This window comes from Podarcis erhardii (assembly GCF_964252035.2).
Source record: "Podarcis erhardii genome assembly, chromosome: 1".
Lineage (NCBI taxonomy): Eukaryota > Metazoa > Chordata > Lepidosauria > Squamata > Lacertidae > Podarcis > Podarcis erhardii.
In genome coordinates, this window is record NC_138497.1 from 70,619,216 (window position 1) to 70,642,769 (window position 23,554).

General features: G+C 41.7%; 1 protein-coding gene across 5 annotated transcripts in view; it reads left to right on the forward strand.

The window, feature by feature from the left end:
- Positions 1-23,554, forward strand: part of DENND2B (DENN domain containing 2B) — a 142,230-nt gene that overhangs the window by 79,717 nt on the left and 38,959 nt on the right. For 3 of the 5 annotated variants that reach the window (XM_081840386.1, XM_081840385.1, XM_081840387.1), the window contains 4 exons: positions 28-1,248; positions 4,057-4,193; positions 18,491-18,639; positions 22,904-23,119. In XM_081840386.1, coding sequence (XP_081696512.1) covers positions 28-1,248; positions 4,057-4,193; positions 18,491-18,639; positions 22,904-23,119 — 1,723 coding nt within the window. The remainder of the gene's footprint in view (positions 1-27; positions 1,249-4,056; positions 4,194-18,490; positions 18,640-22,903; positions 23,120-23,554) is intronic. The other 2 variants (XM_081840388.1, XM_081840389.1) reach the window with 1 other exon arrangement.

Consider the following 23,554-nt stretch of genomic DNA (forward strand, 5'->3'; position numbering starts at 1 on the left):
GATTAGTATTTTTCTTCTTACTTCCAGGTGTCAATCAGTCTCTCCACCACCTCTTCTATACCAGCCAAGAAGCCCAACATATCCCCTCAGCGACAGTGAGGATTCCTGCCGCTCCAGTAGTTTGACCAAAGTTTCCGGCTCCAGGGTGCTCCTCAAGGACCGGACTAACTGTGGAGTTACCTTGAGAAGCACCTCAAGTTCCCCCTCAGACACTGAATCTCCAAATCACCCCCTCAAAACTGTCAGCATTGGCTGCTTGGACAAAAGGCTCTCTCATTTCCAGACTGAAGACCAAAAGGAGGCCTCCAAGGAGACTCAGGATGGAGAAGCTGTAGGCAGCCGCCAGCTTACGCGGAGCACTCTCTCCTTGGGGTCTGCAGCGAACCTCCGGAACCTCTCCCTCAGCAGGGTCAGCGTCCATTCCCAAGCACTCGATATCAGGCAGAAGATATCAGAATGGGAATGTCGGAAAGAACCTTCCCCTAGGATGAGTGTATGCTTGGACAAGAGGGATGTTGGGGACAGGTCAGGCAGTGAGACTTGCCCTAGTATGTTGCCTTCTCCCTGCAGCGAGAAGACATTTGACTACAAAGGGTTCCGGAGGATGAGCAGAACGTTTTCCGAATGCTCCTACCCAGAAACAGAGGAGGAGGAATTCCTGGACAGAGATTCCTGCCACAGGTTTGAAAAGAGGCCGAGCAGGAGTGAGTCGGCAAATGCTTTCTTCAAGGGGAACGCAAGAAAAGAGAGTTCTGCCGTGCTGAACAGAATACAGAAGATTGAGCAGGCTTTAAAAGAACAGCCAGGCAGGGGTCTTCCTCAGTTGCCCAGTAGCTGCTATAGTGTTGACAGAGGAAGAAAAAAGTCTGTGACTTCGGGTATTGTGGAGGACTTGAATGAGAACACAAATGATAGTAAAGCAGGGAGTGTTATTTGTGGGAGTAGTCCTGAGACACCCACAGAGACTGATAAAACTAGTAAAATGCCACAAGGACTCAATGCCACAATTAGTCCTGTTGGTCCTAAGCTGCTTCCTGAGAACTTGGCGAACACAGCGGTAAACCCTGTGCCCAAGCCCAAACGCACCTTCGAGTATGAAGCTGACAAGAACCATAAAAGTAAACCAAGCAATGGCCTACCTCCTTCACCTCTGGCTGCTGTTCCTCCCCCTCTTCCGTCAACTCCTGCTCCCCCTGTCACCCGGAGGCAGAAAAAAGAGTCACGCTTCCACAGAAAATCCCAAAATAGGTAAAGATGGAAAGCTGCTTGTCATATATTCTCAAGATGCATCTCCTTTTAAGGTCACAATCTCAGCAGATAAGAATGAAAGACAGTCTTAATTAGGCTACAGCTTTTGTGTTGTAGAATCATTGCCTCTTGTATCCTGCTAATCAGGGTTTTGCCATTTGCAGCAAAAAAAGGGACATGAATCTTCTAACAGATTCAGCTGCCAGAAGAACTTTTATTTTACCAACAACCACCATGACTAAAAGGAAAAATACAAGTTGTAGTCTCCCATCTGTGGAATTGGAGAGTTCTTAAATAAGGAGCAGTTTTGAATGTACATTGTAGGAAGTGCTTTACTGCTTTTATTTTTCTTCACAGTGATCCCATGAAGTAGGCTAAGGCCTTCCAGTGTGTTTCATGGCTGAGGGGGTTTGAACCTGGGTCTTCCACCTGCAAACCTAACAATGGTCCCTTGCTGCTATTTACACATCATTTGTGTGATGATGCTGATGCTGATGCTGATGCTGATGCTGATGCTGATGCTGATGCTGATGCTGATAATAATAATAATAATAATAATAATAATAATAATTTAAAAAATAAAAAAATAAATTATTATTATTATTTATACCCCGCCCATCTGGCTAGGTTTCCCCAGCCACTCTGGACGGCTTATAGCATATATATGTAAATATAATGTTAGACTTTAAAATTACGGCTAACCACTTTCCTCAATAGCCCTTGGTGTCTGTCTCCAGTGGATCAGCCATACTGGAATCAATTTATACTGACTGACTCTGGCCCAAATGTGCCTTTTTCTTGAGCAGAGAGGATACAAATTCTCTTGGTGTTATGTCTAGGCTGTATGTATTCTGCACTAGAAAAAATAGACAAAACAACAAACTGCAGTAATGTAACCCATGTAGTGCAATCTGTACAAATTACACAAATTAGCTTATTTTGAACAACTTGTTCTGCTTATCCTTATTCTAGTAGAATTTCAGAGATGCCCTCTAGCTTCTGATAAGGACACCCAACTTCTTATGAAGAAAACTACCGGTAACAGTATTTAGGATGCTAACACTATAGAGGCCCAGACCCTCAATCTGCAGTAACTCCAGCAGCCACAGAACAAGCCCTCTCAGAGTGCTTCCTTGCACACCACAATAGGATGGAGATGGATTCTCCGCCAAATATTTAATCTCCATTTCCCAGCAGTGCTGTTACATATTATTCTTTGCCACAGTGTTATTCGCAGTGAAGGGCAATGAGCTATGTATCGTGCTAAAACACTTTAGACCACTGGCAATCCTACTTTAGCATTTCCCTCAATGCATTCTGAGATAGACATGAATGTGCATAAACTATTTTCAAAGCCATATGGGTTGGAAACATGCATTTTATTTTTTAGAAAGATGATTTGTGATTCTCAGGATGCTGAATTGTAAACCCATTGATGATCTCAGTGCTTGCACAACAGAGCCACATGCAAGTGCTGTCTTGAAGCAATAATCTCTCATGGCCTTATATATGTTGCCCTTGCATAATGTCTCTTTGGTATAGAAAGGAAATGGACAGAAACTTAAATGTAATGTTCACTGCCACTGATGTGTGTTCCATACTGCTATGGCTGAGAAGTGCAAAAATGTTGAATGAAGCCTGGAATGATGAGCTGCAAGCAGGAAGTTCCGAATAAATCACAGGATGTGGCCAGCAGCTAACAAGTGCCCAGAGGAGAAAGGCAGGATTCTCAGGACTTTGGAGAGGTCCAAGGAAACCACAGCTGTTAAGTCAGGAATGGGGAACTTGTGGCCCTTCAGATATTGTTGGACTACAGCTCTGATCATTGGCCATGCTGGCTGGGGCTGATAGAAATTGGGAGTCCAACAACATCTGGAGGACCACAAGTTTCTTATCCCTGCCTTAAGTTAAGCGCTATCTGTATGTATGTATGTATGTATGTATGTATGTATTTTTGTCAATGTATGTTCAGCTCATGGGCTAGCACAAAATATGCAAAACAAGAATGAAAATGTAGTGTAATAATAATAATAATAATAATAATAATAATAATAATAATAATAATTTATACCCCGCCCATCTGGCTGGGTTTCCCCAGCCACTCTGAGCGGCTTCCAACAAAATATTAAAATACAATAGTCCGCCAAACATTAAAAGCTTCCCTAAACAGGGCTGCCTTCAGATGTCTTCTAAAAGTCTGGTAGTTGTTTTTCTTTTTGACATCTGGTGGGAGGTGGTTTCACAGGGCAGGTTATGAATCCGTGTTGAAAATCTCATCATGTTGGCTGAAAACCTCAAAAAACTTGTCTTTAATGTTTAACTACCACCAGCTTGGGGTTATGGCAAAATCACAATCTGACAAATCACATGGTTTGTACTTCATAGGTCTGATACATAAGTAATTCAGTTTTTTGTGTATTTTCTAAGTGTGGCAAGATAATGTGGATGTATGTTTTTAGATTTGATACAGAGCTAACTTTAACCAACAGTCCAGTCACCGATTTGTTCTTTATGTTTAACCAAACAATTTCATCATAGAATCAGATGCGGTGTGTGTGTGGGACGGGGGAGACTCAGGGAGGAAGAGTATACCTTAACCCTTGCTAGCATTATGGTTAGCATTCAGCTAAGCTTTACTCAGAACAGGCCCATTAAAATTAATGAACAAGGACTTAGTTAGGTCCATTAATTGTGGTGGGTCTGCCTGAGTAAAACTTAGTTGAATGCCACCCAATATCTGCACTGAGCTTTAAAGCACTGTTAATTAGGCAATCAGAAAATTATCCCTTTACATTTTCTCCACTCTAGAAAATCCTTTGAGTTTGAAGATGCTTCAAGCCTCCAGTCCTTGTACCCTCCCTCCCCAAGTGAGAATGGAACTGAAAGCCAGCACAAGTTTGGATCTAAGAGCACTTTAGAAGAGAATGCCTACGAAGACATTGTAGGTAAGGACCTGTTGCGGCACACAAAATAGCTGCTTGACGTTGAGCAATTGTGGTCAGGCAGTGACTTGTTGAATATGTGTCCTGCTGTACAACAGCAAGAAGCCGTTAAGTGAAGGGTAAATGGGCTGAAACGTCAGAGCAAGCACATTATACGCAGACTGCAGGCAGGAGGTATTGATTCCTTTAAACCTCACTGAGCAGTCTTATTGGAAACATATTACTTGGTTAGCCATCACCATGTTTTTCATGGTGTAAATCATTGTTTGTGAAGACTTTGGCCGGGGACCCACTGTGGGCTTAGAGAATATAGAAAGAAAAATAGATGCAGAGCTTGCAGAACTATTAAACAGCAGGGTGGTTCCTGTAGGAGGTGGCTTTTGGCTTATGTTTAGAGGATGTCTGTGTAAACTCATCTGCAGCAGCTACCTTCCTCAGCACTCATCTCTTTTCTCTGCCAGCTATATTGTTTTTTTGTGACTAAAAGTTCATCCCCGCTGTCCACTTCTAACACCTACAGAGAACAGCAGATTAATATTGCCACCCAAAGAAAATGTCTAACACTTTCATATCTATCTGTCTATCTATCTATCTATCTATCTATCTATCTATCCATCCATCCAGAGGTGCCAGCTTGAGAGGGCAGTTGAAGATGCCAACGTCATGTGTGTGATGTCATGCAAGCAATAGCAGGAGGTTGGGACAAACATGGCAGCCACGTGGCTTCAATGGCAGGCGACTCCTTTGTTCCTCCTGGTGCTGCCACGGGTGGGAGGCTGCTTTGGCCCTCCTTCCCCTCCGCTGTAGGAGGAGGAGGAGATGGCCGCTGGAGCTGTAATGTGCTTTGCAGACATGGGAGGGGCGGCCTCTACCCCCCCCAAAATATATGGGGGTCCCTAAAGGGCTCAGCCCCAGGAGCTCGCACCTCTCTATCTATCTATCTATCTATCTATCTATCTATCTATCTATCTATGCACACAAACACTCTTAAGTTTTATATTCTGGATGTGTATACCTATCCTTGTTATTGGTATAAATCATATGAAATATAGGCTAAGAGTGAAGTTTTTAAGAGGATATATAAATGGAAACTGGTGCTTTTAAAATACTGATTAATTGGCACTGGCAACGACACCTTTCTTTATCTTCCATGCCTTTTTTTCCTTTATGATTTCGTGACTTTTCTGAAGCAGCAATTCCCACATGCACAAATTTGGGGAATGGCTTTATCTCAGTGGTACAGCACATGTTTTTGCATGTACAAGGTTCTGGGTTAAATTTTTGACATCTCTAGGAAGGGCTGGGAAAGACTCTGCTCTGAAACCTTGGAGAGCCTTCCAGTCAGTGTCAACAATACTAGGCTTGATGGGCCAATGGTCTGAACTCATATCAGGAAGTTTCCTATTATCCCAAAACACTGAGTTGAAGCCTCAGTTATAAAGAACTATTTATCATTTATAAGTGATACACAGTCCTACCTTGGATTTTGAATGCCATGGCTCCTGAACAAATCGGCTCCTGAACGATTGAAACCTGGAAGTGAGTATTCCAGTTTTCAAATGATTTTCGGAAGCTAAATGTGTGGCGCGGCTTCCACGGCTTCCAGTTGGCTGCAGGAGCTTTCTGCAGCCAATCAGAAGCCACACTTTGGTTTCTGAACGTTTTGGAAGTCGAACAGACTTCCACAGCGGATTATGTTCGACTTTCAAGGTACAACTGTATAACTAGAAGTTCTAGACAGAAAGAACTGTTTGAGTGTTATTTGAGCATTAGTTTTTGGATTTCTAGCGTATTTTATCTTGCCTTGCCATGCCACTCTAAGATGTTTCTAATATAATTGGCTTAAATAGCCAGCTGAGTTACTATATGTAAAAAGTTCCCCTCCCCCAGTTATCAAGACATGTCCAAGAGTTGCGGAGGCTCTTATTTTTAGGTGATTTCCTATGTCTTCTTTTATTTATTTATAAGATTTCTCACCCACCCTTTACTACAAGATCAAAGAAAGACAAGTAAACTGAATATGCTGCAAGTCTGCCTTCTTTTTAAATGTTACTAATTTAGAATATAAAACTCTGAAAACTTTTCAATCTATCTTCTCACAAGCTGTCTAGAGGGTTGCAGGTGGAATAGTGAGACATGATTTTGTTTAGTTATGCTGTGTGTGTGTGTGTTTTGGTGTGCTGTGAGGCTTATGGATAGACTTGGGCAGGTCAGTATCTCACAAATAGTTGAGAGAAAACAGACATAAGAGTTATGCTGAATTGGGTAGAGGGTACATTTTAGCCAGCATCCTATTCTCAGCAGTGGCCAAACAACACTTCTGGGGAAGCCAACAACCCCAGCTCCATGGAGGAAGAGTTGCAGTCCAAAATTACAGATAAATAAATCCACTTTGAATCACTATGTGACTACCAACAGAGCATGAAAGTGCCTGCCACCTTTTTCCCACAATGCCATTGATCACAGTAATTTGGGTGCATGCCTGTTCACAGCATTGTGATTCTTCAAACTGGATTGACAAAGTTTTATTTCTCTTTATTCCAACTTCAAAACCTCTCTTCAGTGTACCAGTCTTTTACTCAGAATTTCTGCATGTAAGTGGAGATTCCACCCCTACTTTAACAACCGTCTTACACACAGTGTGAACAATAATCCTTGATCTTTTTCCTAACAAACAAACAAAAAATGACAGTACCATTTGCCAAAATGCTAATAATGATGAATTATAATGGAATCATTCCCTTTAGTTTTGACTGTGTGACTGTCATTCTTTATGTAGCCAAAACAGCAACAGCAGCACGCAACAGGGATAAATGATGATTTCTCCCTGTTGTGTGCTGCTGTTGCTGATGATACAGAGTTTGTAGAAGAACACAAATATTTAGAAAACAAATTCTAAGGCTGTGAACCTCAGTAACAGTTGAATACGAGCTGAGCATGTTCAATGGCCGCAGAATGCTGCAATCCTGAACAGCAGCACTCCACAGCAACATTTTATTGCAGCTCCCACTTCTATTTAGTGATAAAACTAGGATCCATAGTAATACATTCATCTTCAATACTGGTATCCTTCCCATTCATGCAAACTTGAAGCCCAAAAAGTTATATCCTAGTATATTTCTTTGAGAGGAATGTGTTTGATTAAAATTCCTTGTTTTTCCTCAGAGGTCTATTAATACTAGGTCTGTAATTAGAAACTCAATGATTTCTTGTTGATATATAACTTATGAAACCATTGAGTCCCATTAAACACACAGTGCATGCACATATATCAGATTGTTCTTCTCGCAGGTATGGAGTTTAAGACTGGGTTTATTATAGCTCTGTGCATTGGTGCACAGATGTCTTATTCCTTTTTTTAAAAAAAGTAGCAATATATCGTGACTAACTCAGATATGAGAATTGTTCTACTTTGCTTTATTGCAGTATATAAGGACTGGTTATCTTTTCAGATTATATGGCTGTAACTAGTTAGAATTAATATTACGACAACACCCCTACGTGGCATGGGAGTGTTGTTTGACTGCGTTTTGAAATTACTTTCCACAGAAATACGCAAGGTAACTTACAGTTTTGAAATAAAGTCAATCAAAATTCATTATAAATTTAGAAACTTTTAAAATAGTACAAAGCATTAAGAAGATCAAAGTAGCAGACTTACAGTTTAAAAGCACCACATACAGTGGTACTTCGGGATAAAAACTTAATTTGTTCTGTAGGTCCATTCTTAACCTGAAACCATTCTTAACCTGAAGTACCACTTTAGCTAATGGGGCCTTCCGCTGTCACTGTGCCACCAGAGCACAATTTCTGTCCTCATCCTGAGGCAAAGTTCTTAACCTGAGGTACTACTTCCAGGTTAGTGGAGTCTGTAACCCAAAGTGTTTGTAACCTGAGGTACCACTGTAATGGCATGTGTTGTTTTACAAAGGAAAAACTTTTTGAAATGTTTTCACCTGCCTCTGAAAGACAGTGAAGTGATCAAAATGCCGAAGGAGCTGGTCTGGTGATACATTCTGAGGCTCTGCTCTGCATAGTATTTGTTCTAACTGTAAGAGAATTGTCAAACGTGCTAAAACGCTAGCTGCCTTTTATTTTGCAGTCAAACTTTTATTTCTACTGCGATAGTAGCTGATCCTGTGCCTCATTTCCTCTCAGATCAGGATACCCATGGCCTTGATAACTCACATTATAGCTGGTGAATGTCTTTGATGAGGTGGCAGCTTGACATTTGCCTGACTCTGACCCACACTTTAGCACTGGAATGGTTTGGCATAATTGTGTCAGCGTGTTCTGTCTTAGCCTCCTGAGTTCTTCAGGGAGTCCTGTGAATACAGCTATGATAGAGTTGAGAGAATTAGAGAATTGTAGAGTTGGAAGGGACCAAACCCCCCTGCAATGCAGGAATTAGTTGAAGGTTTTCTTTCTCTTTATTCCCCCTTTGCTCATCGTCCACTCCTACAGCACTTTGTGGCTCCTTTAGATGTGTTTGCCTGGTTCTTGCTGTGTGAGTATTTAGTTCTACCCTATTACTATATTTGAAAATAATGCTGTGTAACTAAGGCACATATTCTTGTCAACTACTATCCACACCTTCATTGTTACTACCAGCGGCGGAGCTAGCCACTCAGGCACCCGGAGCAGTGCTGTGCACCCAGGGGCGGGGCGGGCGATCTGCCCAGGGGGTAGGGTGATCCACACAGTGGTGATTGCGCCCGGTCGGGGGGGGGTGATCCGGTGTGGTGGCGTGGCTGGGGGGTGCGATCCCGCAGTATGTATGTATTCTAATTAGAATTACTGTGAGAGGGCAGAATTCATCATGCGAAAGGCTGGGCTGGATGAATCCCAAGCCGGAATTAAGAGTGCCGGAAGAAATATCAACAACCTCAGATATGCAGATGACGCAACCTTGATGGCAGAAAGCAAGGAGGAATTAAAGAACCTTTTAATGAGGGTGAAAGAGGAGAGTGCAAAATATGGTCTGAAGCTCAACATCAAAAAAAACTAACATCAAAAAGACTCCTGCTTCTTGGGAGAAAAGCAATGACAAACCTAGACAGCATCTTAAAAAGCAGAGACATCACCTTGCCAACAAAGGTCCGTATAGTTAAAGCTATGGTTTTCCCAGTAGTGATATATGGAAGTGAGAGCTGGATCATAAAGAAGGCTGATCGCCGAAGAATTGATGCTTTTGAATTATGGTGCTGGAGAAGACTCTTCAGAGTCCCATGAACTGCAAGAAGATTCAAACTATCCATTCTGAAGGAAATCAGCCCTGAGTGCTCACTGGAAGGACAGATCCTAAAGCTGAGGCTCCAATACTTTGGCCACCTCATGAGAAGAGAAGGCTCCCTGGAAAAGACCCTGGTGTTGGGAAAGATGGAGGGCACAAGGAGAAGGGGACGACAGAGGACGAGATGGTTAGACAGTGTTCTCGAAGCTACCAGCATGAGTTTGACCAAACTGCGGGAAGCAGTGGAAGACAGGAGTGCCTGGCATGCTCTGGTCCATGGGGTCACGAAGAATCGGACACGACTAAACAACAACAACAACAACAACAACTGGTTTTACTCCACTCACATTTTCATATGCTTAAGCTATAGTCCTGAATGCACTTTGCAAACATTTCCAGGATAATATGTCCTCCCTCTCCATAATTTGCCATTAGATAATTCCATTGAAATCAATTTATATTGAAAAGAAAAATAGGAAAGAAGTTGTTGTTGGATCCAGTCTCTTTTGTTTACATCACTAAGCAGAACACATTAGACTAAACAACATTGCTAGTGGGGATTTTTAAAAAGATTGTTTTATTGTAAAGTCCCACAGGAATTGTAAGGGTCTGATCTGGATCCAAAAATCCCTACTAGAGGCTACAGGTGTTTCCTTTTGGGCTTCTTAGTCCATCTTAGCAATAGAAGCTCACTGTAGTCTAGTGCTAGAGGCAGACTTGACATCATACAACCTTTCCTAAACTCTCCTCCGCTTTCATTTTTTTTGTTTTATATTTGGCCCCATAGTACATGCTAGAGTCAGTCACAAATGCTTGAGCAGAGTCCAGACTTTTTCAAAGCTAATGGATGTCCAGAAAAATGATTTTGGTTTGGATCCATTCCTCTCTTTTTAAAAAACAACATGTTTTTGTTAGATGCTGTCAGGGAACTGCCATCGGAGAGTCAGGTGGTGGAAGGGCTCAAAGAGGCTAGGAGACCCTCGGATGCTGAGGAAGGAACCAGCAGGGGGAGAGGGAGAGTTCCTGCAGAAACTCAGTCGGAGGAATGGCTCCAAGATACTTCCAGTGAGCACAGCGGGGAGTTCTCAGGACCTCTGCTGGGGACGCCTACTCCGCGCAGGAAACTGTCACGCAGAGAATCCAGAAGGAGTTTCCGTTAAGGAACTCTTATGTTGGCGTAAATTCCGGAAGCGCCCACTGACGGATTCTGCCAACGATTGAGGTAGCCATGCACCCATGGCTCCGCGGACTGGGAGAGTTTAGAAACTGATTGCAGAGCCTGGAGGGCTTAAACGCTTACGCACAAGTAGCCCCCTTATCCCATAACAGATGCTCAGTAGTAATTTATGAGGTTAACTAGAGGTTTTCTCTGGAGTCTGAGAAGAGCTCGAATTATATACTAAATTAATTGAGAACTTATTGTTTTAAGATTAGCTTGAAATAAAAGGTGATAGCTGCATATGATGACTTTCTGGAAACTCAGCAAGTAAACAGAATAAACGAGCAGCATTCAAAACCCCACCATCATTCAACTGATGTCTGAAAGCAAGTTTAAAAGAAGAAGAAAGAATGCTTCTTTCTACCTCAGTAGTATTGCTTTACTGACATTCAAATTTCTGCAAATTCAATCAATTGATTAATAAACTAAAACTCATACGATTAATCAATTAAAATTTCTTTAATAGGGTGACAGCTCTATACACAGTACAAGGAGAGCTTTCCTAAATGACTCTTCTGGAAGTTACTGGACCCAACCATAGTATTCAATTCTTATGAATGCCATCTTGAAAACTGCTCAATAACAATAAAGCAGACCTTCACTGACCTATCATAATTTTGCCACATTTTAAAAATAAGTCCTATATTATTATGAATATGGGCTGAAAGTATTTTACTTTCATATTTTTAAATCCTTGATTATCAGGATTGAATTTTCAAAGTTTTACTATGGACATGCATCTGCAAATACTGAATTATTCTAGAGAAAATGCTAAAACCCATTGTTTGTAGCCCAGTTCATACAGCACATTCATGTTCAGGGAATATATGTATCGGGAGCAGGTGAGACCATGTCTGCTTGCCCTGCCCCTGAGTTCCTTGTGGGGTGGTAACAGATGACTGAGTTTGTCATTAGGAATATAGGAAGTTCCCTTATACTGAGTCAGACTATTGATCCATCCAGCTCTTTGTGGTTTCTGCTGCTTGGCAGCAGCTGCCCGCAGTTTCAGGGAGGAGCCTTTTCTTGCCCTCTCCAGACATGCAGTGAACTAAACCTGGGTGCATGCAAAGCGAGTGCTTTTCTACTAACCTATGGCCATTCCCAAGGCAGCTCCTGTGGCCTTGAGACTGGCAGGACTTTGAACCTGCAATCATTCTTATACAGAGTTCTTGGCACCACTGGCCCTGTAATGTGTCATTCCAGGAATTCTCAGTGGTATCTTAAATCAATTATGCTCTTGGAAACATGCTTTACTAACATTTAGGCCCACTTTTCATGTACGTCAGTGCACATTTGCAGTGAGGATGCAACCTCTGCTCAACTCTTCATGCTCGTATACTCATCTGAGCATAAGTATACACATACATGGAACACTCTTCAAAATACAAAGTTTTCCGGAAATCTGTAACCTGTCTTTTAAGGTGAAGCAGGCTCTTCCCTCTCGCTAAGAATGCAATCTCTTGAACCTAGGGAATTGAAAGTCGCCACTGTTGTCTGCTCACTAGCTTCAACAATGATTCATCTCCCCTGTTTCCAGTCTGCTTGCCAGTGTCAGTCCCAAATCAGCCAGGATTGTGGTTTTGAAGGAGCAGCAGATTGTTCAAGCCTGTCTGCAAGCTCACACCTGCTTGAGAATCGCTATTTGTGTTGCCTAGAAAATGCCTCTAAAGACAGATTTTTTTGAGTTGCAAATCTGTTCTCTTAGTTATAGACTTAACGGGCAGAAATGCTTTATGTGCTACATGAAATTCCCTTTGATAAATCCCTGCTTTCAGAGTGCAAAGGAAACATGCTGCTCCAGATAATTATATGAGGAATTCAGTTTTTCTTTTTCTTGGTGCCATTTTTCATTCTTGCCTCACTTCATTGTTGGCTTGCTTAGCTTTGCCTAGACTTGGCTTCCCATCTGCCACGCTTGACAGCCAGTGTGGCAAGACATTTGCTGCACTGAGGGGCTGGCTGCATTCCTCGGAGCTGCACATTGAAGGAGTGCAACCATCACAAACAACTCATCAGTGCTTCAACTCCCCAGCACATTATTCTTTATTTCCACCAAAGTGTGTTGATTATTTTACCATGGCTTTCATTTGCGCTTACTTTGGACAAAATGTTGCACCATGTTACCAACAAAACTATTCTGCAGATAAATGCAATGGAAGCGGTAGATTCAGGAATCTAGGAAAGCAAAAAATAAAATAAAATAAAATAAAATAAAAAAATTAAGACAGTTGACCTCCATTAAGGACCTGTGGTTAGAATTCTCATATTGCAAAATGCTGGATTTAAGAGATGTGGTCTTAAGCTGAAGTAGAGTCTGTTCTTTTCCTTCAACACCTGTGGGAGAGTGATTCAAGCCTTGAGACTTCAGTACTTGAAGGATAGCCTCTTCTCATCTGTCCCTACCCAGGCCATGAGGCTATTAGTTGAGGCCCTCTTCCAAGTGCTCCCACAATCTGAGCAGCAGGGAATGGCCTTGAAGGAGAGGACATTTTTGATGGCATCTCTCCAGTTGTGGAATGCCCTCCCTGGAGAGGCTCACCTGGTGCCACCTTTAATATCCTTTTGGCACCCTTCTTTCCCCAGGCCTTTAAAATCTGCTTGTAAACGGCTCAAAAGCTTTCGCAATGATGTCATGATACGGTTTAGCCCTGTTAAGATGATTTTCTGGCTCTCCTCATTTTGATTTTATGATTATGACTGGATTTCTTTTAATCTCTGCTATGTTGTTTGTGGTGGTTTCATAGTGTGCTGTTATGTGACTTTTTCTGCAGGGGACTTCTGTGTTTTTAACTTGTTTGTAACCCATTCGTTAAGGGGAAGATAAATAAATGCAATAGATAAATAATGTGATAAAATGATTCGTCATAGAAAGGGAGGCTCATTTAATTATATTAAAGAATGGATCTTGAATGTTAACTCCAAAAAAATCCCTACAAAAGTTTTCAGTGTCAATGAAATGTCTGCTTGGCATAAGTATAGCAGAATGGGTTTTACCTTTCCAACAGTTTAGAATTTTATTTTCTCACGTTATTTATTTATATACTATTCCTAAGTCTTCAGGTGTCAAACTTATAGGTTTTAATGCTTGCACCCACAGCACTGAACAGTGTAAACCAATCTTCAGTCTTTACTGCATTTAACCCCTTTCCCCCTTGCTGTGTTCCGAGAAACATCTGCCATCTTAAGCTGCTATTTGCATTAGGAGAAAATACTGTATTGGTGCCATCTCCCCAAAGCAGATAACGGTTTCAGATGAGGGATTTCCTTTAGCACCTTAGTGTGGGTTAAACCACAAAGCCTAGGACTTGCCGATCAGAAGGTTGGCGGTTCGAATCCCCGTGACGGGGTGAGCTCCCGTTACTTGGTCCCTGCTCCTGCCAACCTAGCAGTTTGAAAGCCTGTCAAAGTGCAAGTAGATAAATAGGTACCGCTCCGGCAGGAAGGGAAACGGCATTTCCGTGCGCTGCTCTGGTTCTCCAGAAGTGGCTTAGTCATGCTGGCCACATGACCCGGATGCTGTACACCGGCTCCCTCGGCCAATAAAGCGAGATGAGTGCCACAACCCCAGAGTCGGCCACGACTAGACCTTTACCAGTCAAGGAGAGGGTTACCGTACATTTCCTTCCTTCTATTTCCAGCTGATGCTGTTTTAAAAACCTGCTTGTTAAATGCAAATCACAGCTAATGTCCTGAGCTGACTTCAGTCTCCTGATTTTGTGTCAGTTAGAGTAACTGACATCTGCCGATATTTCCAAATTCCTTTGATCTTCTTTAAGATACTTTTTTTTTTTGCACTTGTTACGTTTTGAATTTCTCATTTTTCAGAACTGATTGTGAAACACTAGCTCGTTGTCCTTATTTTTTCTCTGGGCAGTCTCTTCAAGGTATCACCGTAGAATTTATGGCTTCATATTTATACGCCACAAAGACTGAAATTCCATTAAAATTTATTTGCTGAAAATAGCCAAATAAGTTTCTAAATTATTCTTCATCTGAGCTGGGAGGTATCTTGTCTCCAGGGTTTGTGAGTTCCAGTGCATTCTATACATTTGCATTCCATGCTACTGAGATAATGATCAAGGGCTGCCAATTGAACCATTTTCTATTGCAGCAGCTGCTCAAGGTTTGTCATTAAAACCATCCAAAAATATTGATTTGTGTGCAGTGCCCTTTAAGGCACTGCCTACACTTTAGATAGTGAAAGTAGCATACCTTAATTAAAAAATAATAATATCTGTAGGTTAGTTTATTCTAAATGAATAAACACTGAGGAAGATCTGTAATTATTTCATTTCTCTGCCACTGGCCAGACTTTTTCATTTAAATTCCATTCTTTAGGCCTCTCTGTTAATTTATCAGTCTGGCTAGACTTGCACACAAAGGCATTGCACCTTTCTTTCTCTTGTATTAATTCACACCTGCACACGAGCCAGTATGTCCTCCAGATGTTATTGGACTGCAGCTCCCATCATACCTGACCATTGGCCATGCCAGCTGTGGCTGATGGGAGTTGGAGTCCCTCAACATGTGGAGGGCACCAAATTGGCTATGGGGTGGGGTGGGGAATCATCCAGTTACACCAATAGATAGTCGATTCAGGATAGGCAAAAGGAAGAACTTCCCCACGCAACACTTACTTGGAATTTCCTGCCACAAAAGGTAGTTAGATGACTTTAGAAAATGATTAGCAGGGGCAGCCTGTCCTGCTTTGCTGGTGGAGGTGCCTCTGCTCTTCCCCTGCACATGGCTGCAATGGTTTCTTCCAAGATATTGCCAGAAGAACCTGCTGCAGCAGGACCCAGTTGGCTGCATGGGTAGGCAGAGCACCCCCGCAGCTGTCTGCCACCCAAGGTGGCTGCTTCAGCCCACCTTATGATTAGACAAATTAATGGAGGGGGGGTTGTTTTAAAAAATTGCCATGATAGCTAAGTAAAACGTTTAGTTTCAGCAGTAACTTGGTGAAAGCAACAGAGGCAGGTGGTTGCCACCGCGCCCTTATTTGTGAACTGCTGGAAACGTTTGGCTGGCTGCTGTTGGGAACAGGATTGTGGACCCTTGATTTGGCCAAGAAGGACTTCTGTGTTCATATAGTTGTTGGTACCAACACATCTCCTGTGTAGTTGAGCCTGGAGGAATTATTTAAACCAGGGTGGTCCAGCACCTGGCCTGAGGGCCACATGAAGCCCTCAATGCCTTTTTGGTGGCCCTCGGCAGCAGCATTTGACTCCCACCCCCACAGCCCTCGCACTGCCTTTCCAAAGCTGGGTTAAGCAAGGCGCTGGCTTTGGGCAGGAGGAGTGAGAGCTCTGACAGGGTCCTAGAGTCCTCCATTCTCCTACACAAAGCCTAGTTAATGGGTAGGCAAAATAAGACCCAGGGGCCGGATCTGGCCCAATTGCCTTCTATATCCGGCCTGCGGACGGTCCGGAAATCAGCATGTTTTTACATGAGTAGAATGTGTCCTTTTATTTAAAATGCATCTCTGGGTTATTTGTGGGGCCTGCCTGGAGTTTTTACATGAGTAGAATGTGTGCTTTTATTTAAAATGCATCTCTGGGTTATTTGTGGGACATAGGAATTCGTTCATTATTTTTTTTCATAATATAGTCCAGCCCACCACAAGGTCTGAGGGACAGTGGACCAGCCCCCTGCTGAAAAAGTTTGCTGAACCCTGGCCTAGTTAGTGCTTTCCCAACTTTGGGAATAATGTGAGCCTTTCAGAGCCTCACACCTCCTTTCCAAAGCCCAACCCCTCGCATATCCAACTTTAGGAAGTTAGCATGAGGGTTGAGGGGGCATCACATTTTGGCCTCGCTCTTCTCCACCCCCGCGCATCAAGGCAGTGTGCAGCCTGCATGTTCTGTGTCAAAGTTGGACCGCCCTGATTTAAACATTGACTAAAGCCTAACTTTCAAAATTATTGAATTCATTACAAAAAAATAAAAATGGGGGGCATGCCTGCAATCAGGCCTAAGGTCAATTTTCTTTATGGGTTTGTTTTTATTGACCCATCAAGCTTTCAGATATTTCTTACCTAGTTGAGTGGCCTGCTTTGTGTTTCATATGGAGGTTACCCAATATTTATTTTTATGTAGGAGTAGCATTTCCTTTAGATATTGTAAACGTTTGTAGAAATTGGAAGTGAGAATGTTACATGAATGTTGGTGTGAGGTAACAGCTTCTGCTTGAGTTCATCATGACTATACCTATGCATTTCCCCCTATTTTGCAAAAAGATAATTTGCTCCTTTAACTCCTGCGCTATAAGGTGACAGATGATAGATTTACTAAAGCATGTGATAGGACAATGACATTATTATTTTTACCATTCATTTATTACAATAATCTGTATCCTGCCTTTCTATGCACATGCCTGGTTCACATGATGCTTTAAACTAGGGACGTGGAACCATTGGCCCTCCAGATATTTTTTTGAACTTCAACTCCCATCAGTCCTAGCAAGCATGGCCAATGGCCTGGGATGATGGGGGTTGTAGTCCAGCGACATCTGGAGGGCTCTGCACCTGGTTTAAAGCCTACTTAAACCAAACTATGGTTTAAAAGGGGATCATGCAGTATGCTGGTGCCTGCTGCTCAAATTGTGGGTGCTCTTGACTCCTTCCTCACTTCTCCTTAGCTGCTGTATCTAAACTGGGGCTTGCGGTTTCTCCAAACTATGAGTGATAACAATAGTAACCAAGATCTGTTCTTGGCTTACTGCTCATGGTTTGTTTGGGCAGGGGGAAAACAAATCAGAAGCCTCGGTTTAAATGTAACCCTAAGGCTTACAATGGCTTAGCTCCTAGCAGCATGACAGGAGCAAGAGTGGGAGAATAACAAAGCACCCATAATTTCAGCAGTGCACACCAAAATGCTCCACATTCACCTTTAAAACTCAGACACTATTCAGCTTTCCAGCTTAAACTGCAGCTAGGTCATTCTTTTTATTAATTCAGATTGAAGCAGATTTTGGGGAAAGCGTGTCAAAATGTAGTATTTCCTAAGAAACAAGAGGATATAGATGGATTTGGGTTGTGGCTGACGTGTGTACATTGCTTCCTAAACCAACAGTGGGAGTGCACTGGATTCAGAGTAAATGGGAGTGTGTTCATAGCCATTGTTTAGTGTAACAATAATTAAATTTACATGCAAACCAAGCCTGAGTGTGCTTAAGGCAGTTGCAAAACAAAACAAAAACCTCTTCCATTATTTTTATTATGACAGTCAATTGTAACTCTCTGATTTGCAATTCTACAAACATATTTCACAAGCGACATTGTCTCATTGAACTCAGTAGGATTTCTGAGCAGTGGTGCAGTTAGGTAATTTTTGACTCTGGACTTAATAATCTTAACACACACACACACTCCCATGGTAGATAGCAACGTGTGTTCCTTCATTTCAAAATGTGGTGAGCCAGCCTGCTGTGTTTGGGGCCATTTTGCTCATTCTGCTGAGTTGGGGCCCTGGACACATCCCCCAAAGCCCTGCCCTGATGGCATCCCTACTCCTGAGTAAACACACAGAGGATTTAACTGTTAGTAATCTGCCTGGTTCTCCTGAAAGTAGCTGTGTGTTTAACGCTTTCTTTTACATTCATGAATAAAGCTTGACAGAGCTGTAGGGACTCAGAAAGCAGTCTTGTGAAATCGCTACAGGGAAGAAAAAAAAACACACCACACAGTCTTTCGTAGCCAGAATTTCCTCCAAGTACTTCCAGCTGCACTTGGAAGGATGAGTCACGCTGGAAGCGAAGGAGGTTTTCTACGAGCCTTTTGCTTAGTTCACATGATTTTTTTTTTTATTTAACATTCCTATCTGTTTTTCTTTCCTTAAAAAAATTGTTAAGGAGATTCACCCAAGGAAAATCCGTACGAGGATGTGGAACTAAAAGCCCGTAATGCAGGCCGAAAATCCCAGCAGTTCTCAGAAAGTTCCCTAGATACTTTGCACAGGATGTGGACTCCGCAGGACAGGAAGTACACAACACCTCCGCAGGTAATACAGCATGTCCTAAAGAGGGCTGGGCTATGCTCAGACCTTGTGTTTAGATGTGAACGTGTTTTATTTGTTTGTTTGCAAAAGAACTAGCCACAGGAGCAGAGCTAGGAAAAGGGATACTAACTGTAAATGAACTTGATGAAACCAAAAAAGGTTATTAGAAAGGAAGTAGAATCCTTTTAGATGTTTGCTGTAGAAAAAAGGAAACTTTAAGTTTATATACATTTGCTGTAAACATGCACTTAAATTCTGTGATGCTATTTGATACTTTATACAGTTATAAAGTTTGTTACCCTTTGCTAAAGTTAGTAAGTCGCAGAATGAGTCACTGTATGTTCTGTCAGTTTCAATAGAAGATAGGCAAAGCTCTGGGTGTTGTTGTTATTTTAACCTAAATTATTATGAATTGTCAACTCAGGCTTTATATCTAATCTACTAAAAATAGTGTTAAAACAATGAATGGGGAAATGGCAAGGCACATCAAGATTTTCCTTAGACAGATAACTGCTTTAGCTCCTCATCTCCCAAACCAATGTTGCCTCTTATATTCAAAACAAAATAAAAAAATTCCTTCCAGTAGCACCTTAAAGACCAACTAAGTTAGTTCTAGGTATGAGCTTTCGTGTGCATGCACACTTCTTCAGATACACACGAAAGCTCATACCTAGAACTAACTTAGTTGGTCTTTAAGGTGCTACTGGAAGGAATTTTTTTATTTTGTTTTGACTATGGCAGACCAACACGGCTACCTATCTGTAACTGCCTCTTATATGACAGTCATGCTGGTCCTGTATGGATGTATGTGAAAATGCCTCATTGGGTTTAGTGTACTTTACTTCTAGAAAAAAAATAGCTGAAATCAGAGGACATTATTTCCAAATGCCTTTGATAAAATTATGTAAGGGTTTGTAATGTTTATGACATAATAGCCTACAGTAAAAACCTTGACGTATGTGGAATGTCAAATTAATTTTGAATCAGTGGGCTTTAGTTCTGAATTCACTTATTGATTATAAATGGGCTTGTGTATTTGTTTTGTTCAAAATAGATTTTTAAATGTCTGATTTTGTTTTATAAAAATGAACACTATCTCTCATGAATTTGGATTACTGTTGTTAAAGATATTCTGTGTGTGAGTGTCTGAGTGCTGATTGGATTACATGATCAACTAGTTCTTTCCAATACTGTATTAGGAATTTAGAACTTGTGTTTGTGCTGAAGCAAATGAATCGAGTGGGTTATTATTAAACAACTACATAAACTTATTATTTGTATCTCACACAAAAGAGCAGAAGACATAAGACCTTTTTACACAGATTCTCTTTTGTATGACAAATGGGCGTTTGAAAATTTCCATCTACCTGCTAGCCCATAGTTCCTCCCTTGGCGCTTACAGATTAATAGAATGCAATATATAATGTACAATACAATAAAAACGATCAGAGACAGAAACAAACTTCACCACTGGACAGAATAAAATCAGTAACTTTTAGCAAATTGCAAATGCTTTCCTAAAAAGAAACTTGTTACCAGCTTCCCCCAAAGTGATTGTGTTAAGCAAGTAGACTTCCTACAGTAGCTACCTTCCTAACCTCAGATGACAGGGACATGTGGAACATATTTTTGCATCAGTCTGAGTGCAGTCCCCAGATCTTTCCTCAAGGAAACATTTTAATGGAATGATATTGCAGTTCCTGACCACTCAAAAGCGCAGTATCTCCCCTGATGATAATCACTGCTATTACGGTTGTGTGGAATATCCCCTTGCATTCACGTGCCATTTTCTGATTGTGTTTATTAAAATTGCTGTAAACATTGGGGGGGGGGGTTTCAATTTTTATTTATTGATTTGGGAGGCTCATTGGGACAAAGTCTGAGCCAGACAAATAAAAAAGAGAAACACCTGCATTGATGTGTATATACATAGCTGAGGCACAGAGCCAAAATGCTATCCTAGCAACAAATTAGAATCCCATAGCATGGCCTGAGTTCCATAGTGTTACATGGGGCATACTTAACTCCAGTTATTCAAGCAGATACCTTCCCCTGTGGTGTCTCTGCGTCTTGGAGATAGGTGAAAATGCTTAGGCTCATTTCAATGGTTAAGTTTATTCCAGACCTTAACTCTGAGGCCATAAAGCTCAAGTTTTTTTTTTTTAATCTTGAGTCTTAAACAGAGAAATGTGGGGAGAAAGGAACTCTCTTCAGAAGTTACCTGCCATGCATTCTGAGAACATGCAGAGGCCACATATGCTTGCTTTGCCCCAACATAATAACATAATGATGTCATGCAAGAGTCTATGAATGTTTCACTGAATGCATGTAGCTTTCCCATCAGATCTTCTGCCCAGTTAGCCAAGATTTGGGGTACAAGTGGCAGGGATAGAGGCATTTGGGGTGGGGCTGGAATGACCTGCTCTTCCCTCTATGCATTCTTGGAATGCATGAAGAGCAACTTCTGAGGGGACTAGAGTCTCTATTAGCTGTGAGAAAGGTGAATTTCATCCTATTAAGAAAGGGATTGCAAATAAAACTGTCAATATTGTGGCTTTTATACGTATCTATGCCAACCTAGCAGTTCGAAAGCACGTCAAAGTGCTTAAATAGGTAGATAGGCACGTCAAAGTAGATAAATAGGTACCACTCTGGTGGGAAGGTAAATGGTGTTTCCGTGCGCTGCTCTGGTTTCACCAGAAGCGGCTTAGTCATGCTGGCCACATGACCCGGAAAAACTGTCTGCGGAAAAACGTTGGTTCCCTCAGCCAGTAAAGCGAGATAACCACCACAACCCCAGAGTCGTTTGTGACTTAACTGTCAGGGGTCCTTTACCTTTTTTATGGCGCAACCACACTGTGTAGGATTCTAGTCACTGGATCTAAAAAAAAATGGCATAGAAAAGGGCAAATGATCAGGAGTGTAGGGTAACTCCACTCTAAGGAAATGTTTTGTTTACAGCCAGTTTAGGATAAAGATGAGTAAAGTGGGGGCACGATACAGGTTTATAAAATTATGCATGGTGTGACAAAAGTTGATAGAGAGAGGTTTCTCTTCCTCTTCCTCTTCCTCTTCCTCTTCCTCTTCCTCTTCCTCTTATAACACAACCTGGGCTCATGAATAGTGGGAGATTATGATATACAAAAGGGAGTACTCTTCAGACAGAATTATTAATATATGTTTAGTGGGAGGGAAGAAAGACTCTGTATTGTCATATCTAAAAAGGAAGAGATGAAATATTATTCTAGCTGTGCAATCCTGACCATATTTACTGTGAAGTAAGCCCCACTGTGTTCAGTGGGATTTGTTTCCATGCAGGTGTTCATAGAATTGCAGTCTAGAGCAGTCAATTGCCAAGTACTGAGAGTTCTGTGGAAGACATCCCCAGTTAAAGATTGCAAGCCAAGAGAGTGATGGGACTAGAAGGGCTAATGTTCTGAGCTGGTATAAGGCAGCTCATTATACTAATGGCAGAATGTAGTCTTTTTCAATGAAAAGGGCAATTTTGTCTCTCTGACCAACAATCTCTCCTTATTTACTGTTCACTGAAGCTCATTTGAGGTCTTTCTGCTAATTATATTAAAAATTCAGTCAAGGCCCGGCATGGCTGGACTTTGCCGGAATAACTGTGTTTCTATGGGTGGAATTTGTTTTTCCTCCAAAATGATATTGTAGAGCTGGAAAAGGTGTACAAAAAGGCAGCCAAAATGATCAGGGGGATAGAGTAACTCACAACAAATGAAGCTTACAATATTTGGAGGCTACTGAATTTTTTTAAAAAGGGGGGGTAAGGGGGAGCATGAAAAAGTGTGTAAAATTATGCATGGAGTAGAGAAAGTGGACAGACGGAAGTATTTCTCCATCAGTCAAAATTCTGGAGCCCAGAGTCTTCCAGTTAAGCGAAATGGTAGGCAATTTAAGACTGACAAAAGTAAGTACTTCTTCATAAAGCACATAGTTAAACTATGGAAATCACTTCAACAGGATGTGGTGATGGCCACCTACGGATGGCTTCAAAAAGGAACATAAGGCTATCATTGGGTACTAGACAAAATGGCTACACACCATTTCCAAGATCAGAGGCAGGGTGCCCCTGAATACCTGTGCCTGGAGATTATGAGCAGGCGAGTACTACTGCTGTCATGTCCTGCTTATGGTCTTCTCATAGGCACCTTGTTGGCCAATGTGTGAAACACAATGCTGGATTAGATAAACCTGTGGTCTGATCCCACAGGGCTCTTCTTACTTTCTTATGCCTACTTCTTAGCTACCTTCAAAGCCCAGCAGCCAGTCACTAAGAATCGGAAACTGGTCAGAAAGGAGAAGCCATCGTGTACCACGGTTACCCAAGAGACACAGTCATGATGACATGCTGCTGCTGGCCCAGCTTGGCATTCCCTCCTCTCCATCCAGCCTGAATGAAGACAGTTTGAGTACTACCAGCGAACTTCTTTCCACACGCAGAGCCCGGAGGGTGCCAAAGGTAACTACTACAAATCGGTCATGATGTTGCTTTTTCTTACCCTTGGTGTAATATCCCCAATTCAGTACAAAATTAAGTATTGTTGCTGGAGGCAGTGTGCCCTTGAATGCCACTTGCTGAGATTCACAACTGGACAAAGTGCTATTGCTCTCAGGTTGTGTTTTTCGTTTCCCCATAGTCCTGATCTAGCAGGGCTCTTATGTTCTTACTGTGAGAGAGATTGGATCCTGTCTATCTATCTATCTATCTATCTATCTATCTATCTATCTATCTCTATCTATCATCTAGCTAGCTATCTATCATCTATCTATCATCTATCTATATCTATCTATCTATCTATCTATCTATCTATCTATCTATCTATCTATCATCTATCTATCTATCATCTATCAATATCTATCTATCTATATCATCTATCTATCTATATCTATTATC